At 62.5% G+C, this 7,665-nt stretch overlaps 2 protein-coding genes across 3 annotated transcripts; both read right to left on the bottom strand.

Annotated features, from left to right (window-relative positions):
• Window positions 1-2,181: 2,181 nt before the first annotated feature.
• Window positions 2,182-3,685, bottom strand: LOC101751709 (histone H2A type 2-B-like). Its single transcript, XM_015293382.4, has 2 exons — window positions 3,614-3,685; window positions 2,182-3,527 (listed from the first exon to the last, which is right to left on the bottom strand). The coding sequence occupies exon 2, from the start codon at window positions 3,463-3,465 to the stop codon at window positions 3,085-3,087; it is 381 nt and encodes a 126-aa protein (XP_015148868.1). The 5' UTR covers window positions 3,466-3,527; window positions 3,614-3,685; the 3' UTR covers window positions 2,182-3,084.
• A 917-nt stretch (window positions 3,686-4,602) lies between these two features.
• Window positions 4,603-7,584, bottom strand: HMCES (5-hydroxymethylcytosine binding, ES cell specific). Of its 2 annotated transcripts, none has more exons than NM_001006137.2 (6): window positions 7,377-7,584; window positions 6,219-6,362; window positions 5,953-6,072; window positions 5,401-5,564; window positions 5,128-5,320; window positions 4,603-5,044 (listed from the first exon to the last, which is right to left on the bottom strand). In NM_001006137.2, exons 1-6 carry the CDS (start codon window positions 7,557-7,559, stop codon window positions 4,838-4,840), a joined length of 1,011 nt encoding a protein of 336 aa, NP_001006137.1. In that variant the 5' UTR covers window positions 7,560-7,584; the 3' UTR covers window positions 4,603-4,837. The 2 variants fall into 2 exon arrangements, with proteins under 2 accessions (NP_001006137.1, XP_046755858.1); XM_046899902.1 differs by having other exon boundaries at window positions 6,555-7,467.
• Window positions 7,585-7,665: the final 81 nt, after the last annotated feature.

Raw genomic sequence — 7,665 nt, 5'->3', positions numbered from 1 at the left:
CTCTGCACTATGAAGGCAGCTGTTGCAGCACAGAGAAGCTTCATTTCCATTTTCTTGCACCCGTCTCCCTCTCGGGCTGCAGCGTGCCCAAGAGGAGGCAGTGGAGGAGTGAGCCCTGCATGCAGTCCCCAGCTCTCCTCACAGAGAAGCAGAGGCTGACGTGCAGACTTCGAGGCTTGCACGACTTCAGCTCCTCACAGTCGACCCCAGCACCTTTTCTGAGTCCAGCTGCTCCGGTGCCGTGAGGCATCCAGCAGTACCCGGAGCTGCAGGCTTGGAGGACTGTCTCCTTGCAGAGCCACTTGATGACAATTGTATGGAGTCCAGGTGCTCCCAGTGAGCACATTGGTGTTCAGATGTAAAGATAAGGAAACACCACGGGCAAAGTCCTTTAGCTGGACAGACAGGATTTCCCTCGGTCTGCCAGCAGCTGGGCTTTCCCAGCCTGTCATTCGTGTGGCTGGCAGAGCCCAGCTCTCACCCCAGCTGCCAGGGGTACACACCCACCCCCAGCTCCCCGCTACAGCTGCAGCATCACCCCCTTGCCCCGGCCACCAGCAGGCGTGGGATGACCACGGTTGCTACCGAGCTGCTCAGCCCCAGGCCTGCTACGCAGCACTCAGCACAACGTACCCCCGTGCCCTTCCCCGGGGAACCCCACTGCACAGCACTCACCTGAGCAGCACTTTTAGGCAAAAGAAAGGACAGCTATTTCCTTGCTGAGTCCAGACCAGCAGTTCCAGTCCTGACCCGCAGTTCGGATAGCACAGCTCAGACCTGGCCAACCCCCAGCCCTGACTGTGTGCCTCCCACAGCCCTTCTCCCCCCCCCCCCAAGCATGAGGTTACGGAGCAGCTCTGGCTTGCTGGGTGACCGCAGCACTAACCCAGAAACATTCAACAAAGGAAGAGGGTAACAGAATAAACATCCCCCGTTACCTGCAGGCCTCCACCAACCCCCATCTGCGTCAGCTGTTCCCATCGGACCTCCAGAAGCTCATTCAGTGCCTTGATGCTCTCCAGCAGGGACTGGGGGAAGGCTCTGGGTGCAGCCTCGTTCCGCTCTGCTGCTCTCAGCCCCTGGGAGCCCCACGCACTTCCAGGCAGCAGTGACAGCGAGCAGACAGCACGGCATCCCCGCAGCAGACAGAAGAGCTGGGAAATGCTTTTACCTGCCCCCAGGACGAGTGGAAAATGGTACGTAGGAACTGAGCGCATCACAGGTGCCAGGCCAGATCTGGTCCTTTCTGCTCAGGGAAAAGCAAGCCCAGCTGCCTCCCAGCCTGCTCCTGCAGCCCACTGCCACACAGAGCAGATTTGGTGCGGTGGTGACGAGACAGCACATTCGACAGCATTCAACAGGGAACCAGTTTAATCAGACATTGGGTTTGCACCATTCTTTTTTCAGTACGACAAGTTCTGCATTTTCTAAGAAATACAAAGCACTCAGTTGTACAGAACGCTGGTCCTGAAGGAGAGGAGGGACAGAACAAGACACGTGGATGCACACACATCACCCACCCCCACCCCACGGCAGCACACGCGTGGGGACAAAGCCCACGGTCCCCTTAGAGAAGGGAGCCGTGCTGCAGCAGGGGCGCACAGCCAGCTGCCCCCCACCCCATCCCCCCCATCCCCAGGTCAGGGTAGCACAGCATAACCGAGGGCCATCTGCACCACGTGAGCACACCAACGAACGCACTGCTTCCACATCCTCCAACAGAGCACAGAACCCCTCCATCGAAGCAGCGGACACACATCCAGCTTCATCTACTCTACGTGAGAATAACATCAGCGCCAGGCTAAGGAACTTCACCCGCTAGGTTAACAGCAGAGGCAATAGGCTGAACACATGCTACTTACAGCACATAAATAGAAGCTGCTCATTTTTACTTAGAAAAACAACAGGAAAGGAACAGGTCGTGAAGGTCTGCAGTCCAATTGCCCAGACAGCACCGCATGCACGTGACGATGGGCCTCCATGGCAGTGGGGCTGCTGTGGGCAGCGAGGAACACTGTCAGCACATCAGCTATTCCTGGTGTCACGGGACAGCCGGCCGGGCCCCGTGAGCCTACGTTATCCACAGCCATTCAATACGTACAGCACGAGCTAGGAACTGGCTTCAGTACACACTGCGCCGTCGTCGTTTTGTTTTATAAAGAAACATTAATCCACAGAACGTTACACACAACAGACAGCATCATCACTTTATTTCTCAGAACCAGAAACGGCGTTGAACAAACGGAAAGACACAGCATGTCATTTGTGGAAGTGCAGTCGGGGCGTGATGGAGCCGGGGGGCACACGGGGGGCTCCCATAGGCAGGGCTGCTCCGCCAGCAGCACGGAGCTGCAGCAGAAGATGGCAGCTCCAGGCACCTGACCTTGCAATGCTCCGCGGGGATTTGTCACTGCAACCCGGAGCCCCCCGAGCTGGGAGCTGCCTTGGTGGGGAAAGGGACTACCCAAAATAAAACTACCTCCAAATAAATAGGACCAGAGCTTCTTAACAGTAGGAACGCACGAGCTTTAACCACGGACAGAACTAAAACTAACAGTCGCTCCTTGCTGATGGGAGAAACTTCTGCTTTTCGCATTTGCCAGCCCCCCCTGCCGCACTGCAGCGGGGATGGCACCGCTCAGGGTGTGCAGCAGCGGCAAGCCTCAGCCCCACGCCAGGGCAGCAAGGACAGCCGCGGGGGGGGGCCTGCAGGGCCCCAGGGCCGGTGGAGGCAGCCGGAGGTGCCCGTGTCCATCCCCACGCAGCCACAACAGTCCTCGGCAGCTCCACGCGGCGACCCAACCGCGCCGCCCCGGCCCCCGCCGGCCGCACTCCCACCATCTCCTGCAAAAAGGCTTCTTCCAGAGAGACGGGGCGGGGTGGGGACACAAGCGGGGCCCGGCCTCGCCCGCACTCCCCCAGCACCCCGCTACAGCCCAGGCCGGGGGGGCTGGCGGAGAGCTGGAGGGGCACAGCCGGGGGCTCACCCCCCAGCCCGGGTGTACGAGCAGGAGGGGAACCCCGGCCCCGAAGGGAGAGGCGCGGGGGGCAGCGGCGAGGAGGGGGCCGGGAGAGGGGCAGCGCTCACTTCTTGGAGCTCTGCGTCTTCTTGGGCAGCAGCACGGCCTGGATGTTGGGCAGGACGCCGCCCTGGGCGATGGTCACGCCGCCCAGCAGCTTGTTGAGCTCCTCGTCGTTGCGGATGGCGAGCTGCAGGTGCCGCGGGATGATGCGCGTCTTCTTGTTGTCGCGGGCCGCGTTGCCCGCCAGCTCCAGGATTTCGGCCGAGAGGTACTCCAGCACGGCCGCCAGGTACACCGGCGCCCCGGCGCCCACCCGCTCCGCGTAGTTGCCCTTGCGCAGCAGCCGGTGCACCCGGCCCACGGGGAACTGCAGCCCGGCCCGCGACGAGCGCGACTTGGCCTTGGCCCGCGCCTTACCGCCGGACTTCCCGCGGCCCGACATGGCCGGCAGGCAGCGGCCGCTCGCCGCCGCCCAGGAGCGCCGCGCACAGACGGTCCCGGCGCCTGCGGGGAAACAAACGCCGTCGCAGCGCACCGCGAGCCGTGCCGTGCCGGGCAGGGCCCCTCCGGCCGCAGCCGCCGCTCCTTACCGCTCCGCCGCCGCCGCTCCGCCCTGCGCGCCGCCCGCCGCCGCACTGCCACCACCGCGGCCGCCGCGCCGCGGATATCCCTACCCGCGGCTCCCCATTGGCTGCCGCCGCGGCCGGCTCGCTGCCCATTGGCTGCCGCGCCGATCCCTGATTTGCATAGGACTCGCGGCGCCCCGGCTCCGTTGCGGGCAGCACCCGGCGGGGCGCGGCCGTTGGCTCCGCGCGTGTCCGCGGCCCGGCGGGGTCGAGCAGAGCCCGGCCGAGCGCAGCCCCCCGCCCAGCCCCGGCTCCCTCTGGGGGCTCCCTCCGCCGTTGCCCTCCCGCGGGGCCAGCAACGGGTGCTGTCCTGACGGTGATGACAACGCCCCTCGCTCACGGCCTGCGGTACTCCCCCGGGGACGGACGGACCGTTGAAAGCGGCCCCAAAACAGGACTCCCAGCTGGCGTCGTGCCCGTTAATTCCGTTTTACTGCTTCCAACACGAATTAAGGGCCGTTTTAAGGCACGGGCCCTGCGGTGGAAGGCTTTGGGCCGGCAACATCTGGCTCCGCTTACAAAATCCCTGACCAAATCCCTGACCTCAAAAGCAGCAGCCCTGCACGGTTCTGTAACGGCACTTTGGTTATCTGGGCTTTAACGAGCGACCTCTCGGCGCAAGGCTGAGCACATCCATCCACAGATCAAGAAAAGCCTCTCAAAGTCTTCAAATCCCATTAACAGAATGATTGTACAACAACGTGACCACCACGGCTCTCCTATCCCCCTCCCTGCAAAGAGGACCCACGGGAAGCCCCATTTCTCCAGGCACAAAGTCCAGCTCGTTCCCCAGGGCGGGGTGCAGAGCCTGGGATCTTATCCCAGAGACACTACATGGAAAGCCCACATCCTTCCCCAGCCCAGCGATGCTCAGTGCATATTGAGGGCATCTCTGGGCTGCAGCAGCTTTTAGAGGGTGGGAGTGTTAGTTTGTGCAGAATGCATATGGGGAATAAGTGGAAAAGAGGTAAAGAGTTTAATAACAAGAAAAAAAAAAGACAGAAAAAAGGAGAAAATGAGAGGAGACAAACAGTAACCTTTAACAACAGGTGAACAGAGACGACATCCCCAGGACATCAGAACAACACCTGAGAGGTTTGGAGAATCCCATTAGCGTCTGCAAAGCCCTCCAACGGGCGTTCTGCACTGTGCTCAGGGAGCTCTGCAGACAAGCAGGGTCTGGCTGCCCTATGCCTTTTGCTTCTTGGCAGGCGGCCCCCCCTCCTGCCCCAGCCACTGCCGCAGGATGCCTGCACTGCTCTTCTTGGGCGAAGGGCTGTGGATGAACTGGCTCTTCCACCTGGGCAAAGTGTCTTCTTTCTTCTGGGGAGAGCCCTCCTGGGAGCTCTTCAGCCAACCCAGCATCGCCTTGCTGCTTGCAGTAGCTTTGACCTCCTGGGGACACAGAACAGAGCTGGAAGAAGTGACACGCAGAGAAAGAGCCGCAATGGATGTGTGTGCCACAACCAAGTGCTCACCTTGGGGACTCCCAGCTCGATGGGCACCAGGCACTCAGGTGTGTCGTTGCGGACGCTGTTGACAAAGGTGGACACGGGGTGGAATGCAATGTTCTCTGCGGGCCGGATGAGCTTCATCGCCTCCCGGGTGGGCACCTCAGCGAAGTCCAACCACTTCTCAATGGCCTCGTCCCCATCCAGGATGGCCGGCATCCTGGGCACAGAGGGGACACAGCAATCACGCCGAGCCCCGTGTTAGAGCAGCACGGCAGTGCAGCAAAAGCAAGCACGCACCTGTGGTGGATGAAGCTCACGTCCTCGGAGGCGTCCACGGTGATGATGGTGTAGGTGTACAGCGGCTCTCCTCCCTTTGGCGGCTCCCAGCAGTCGAAAATCCCAGCCATGGTGAGCAGGCGCCAGCCCCGCCACTCCTCATCGCTGTCCTCCTCCTCCTCAGCCTGCGGGACACGGCCCCAGCATCACGCCTGCTCCACCCCAAGGCAACGTGCCTGGGCAGCTCGACCCACCACCCCACTGCCCAGCCCAGCACCAGCTCAGCCAGACAGAAAGAGGCAGAGAAACCTCCAGGAGAGTCCCTTGAGAAACACCTCAGCAGCTCATGCAAATAGCGCATGCAGAGCAGCAGGGGTGACGGCTGGGGATGCTATGGGGCTGGGTATGGCTGTGCGCTGCCGTGATTTGGGGGACCAGCAGCAAAGCGCCCTTGTAAGAAAATTCCCCTCTGCACGTCCCAGTTCTGCTGTTCCCTGCCTCGCCCCAGGCACGGCCCCAGGTGTCTGTGTGTGAGTGGAGCTCAGTGCTCAGGCACTGACGGTGCCGCAGTACCGGGTGTTTCTTGTTCTGGGGGAAGTAGATGAAGTAGGGCTGCTTGCCCCCGCCGCGCTGCTGCCACTCATAGAAGCCATCTGCCAGCACCACGCAGCGCTTGCCCTTGAGGAGAGGGCCCTGGGGAGGAGACACAAAGCAACATGTGAGCCGCAGGATGCGGTCAGGGCTGCCCCAGGGCAGCGGCAGTGCCCGGCGCTGCCAGGTGTGCACTCCAGTTGTGGTTCTGCCAAGCCCTGCGGTCGGACACGCGCAGGGGGGCTCACCTTGTAGGAGGACTTGCTCAACATGGTGTCGCTGCGGCAGTTGGAGGTCTTAAACTGCATTTTGGAGGGGTCATCCTCTTTGAACCAGGAGGGCACCAGGCCCCAGCGCATGTCCATGAGCACCCGCTCGGAAGAGTCAGCATCCTGCAAGCAAGGCAGAGGAGCAACCTATAGCGATACCCACCCCACAGACGTGCCTGTGTTGTGTTTATCGGGAGCAACAAGCGCAGTTTCTGTGGCAGGAAGAGAACGGTGATATGGGCTCCATCCTTCCTCTGGTTACCAAACAGCCGGCGCTGAGGTTGAAGAAAACATCCCAGGGGACACAAACTTCACCTTCATTTTAATAACGTGATTTCTGGTTCACTTTCACTCTTTGCATATTGTCTCAGCTCGGGCAATGGAAACGGCACCGCAGCTTTCACTTCCTCCTGAGCAGCTCCGTGCTCTGCCTGCCCAGAGCAGCACAGCTGCGGCCCCGGAGCGTGGCTGCGCCATCGCGGGTGGATGAGGACGCATATAGAAACGTGCACGTACCCCACTGAGCCCCCCCAGGCACCCACACCAGCATCGAGGGGCACTCCGTTCCAGCTGCTGGGTGAAGGTGGCCAACGGAGCCATGCCACGCTTCGTGCCCCTCGTGTCATCGCAGGGCTCAGCCCGCGCCCCACGAGCCGTGCCCTGTCCCCATATGTGCCACGCACCGCAGCCACGGCCGGGCGGCTCAGCTCAGCGCCCCCCGCTTCGGGCTGTTGGGGCTCCAACCAACGGTCACCCCAGCCGTGCGCTGCTCTGGGTTTGGGATTTTCTTCCCTGCTCTCCCCTACCGAAGTGCTGCGGGCGCCCAACGGCGTCACCTCAGCAAAGCAGAGCAGAGCAGTGCCCGCAGTGCAACTTCACACAGCTGGGAGAAGAACCTCCAGAAGCCACCGACCCGCGCACGCACTGCACTACGGTGGAAGCGCAGCCCCGACTCCCCTCCTTCCATTCGGGCCGCGGCAATATTGACGAGAAGGGATACTTTCGTCATACGGACGTCGAGAAGCAAAACGAGCGGCCACCACCACCCAACAGCCCTCCCCAAACCCCACCCGGTGCCCAAAGATCCGCACCCCACCCCCCGGGGGGCCGCGCTCCGGCCGACGCTCCGCCGGTTACCTGCTGGACGTGCTTGCGGGACAGCAGCACGGGGCCGGAGGACTGCGGGCCCTTGTTGTAGGAGGGCCGGTAGCGCCCCTCCCGCAGCCACTCGGGCTGCTGCCGCCGGCCCTGCCGGTCGCGATAGGCGCAGGCCCGCCGCAGCCGGGCGGCCCCGAGCGAGCAGGCCGTGCGACCGCACATCGCCTCCCGCCGCCGCGACGCGCCCGGACCGCCCCGCTCCGCTCCGCTCCGCCCCGCCGGGATGGGCGGAGCGAAATGGACGCCCGGGAGCAACGCCCGCCCGCTT

Source organism: Gallus gallus, chromosome 12 (assembly GCF_016699485.2).
Source record: "Gallus gallus isolate bGalGal1 chromosome 12, bGalGal1.mat.broiler.GRCg7b, whole genome shotgun sequence".
Lineage (NCBI taxonomy): Eukaryota > Metazoa > Chordata > Aves > Galliformes > Phasianidae > Gallus > Gallus gallus.
Note: the sequence above shows the minus strand (reverse complement) of the source record. Positions and strands in the feature narration are given on the sequence as shown.

Bases quoted from the DNA above. Each gene is read 5' to 3' on its own strand.
- LOC101751709 (XM_015293382.4), bottom strand. From the start codon at position 3,465: ATGTCGGGCCGCGGGAAGTCCGGCGGTAAGGCGCGGGCCAAGGCCAAG.
- HMCES (NM_001006137.2), bottom strand. From the start codon at position 7,559: ATGTGCGGTCGCACGGCCTGCTCGCTCGGGGCCGCCCGGCTGCGGCGG. The intron at 6,363-7,376 runs GTAACCGGCGGA...CCTTGCTTGCAG, and splicing joins CCCGCAAGCACGTCCAGCAG to GATGCTGACTCTTCCGAGCG. The intron at 5,565-5,952 runs GTACTGCGGCAC...CGTGTCCCGCAG, and splicing joins CCCAGAACAAGAAACACCCG to GCTGAGGAGGAGGAGGACAG.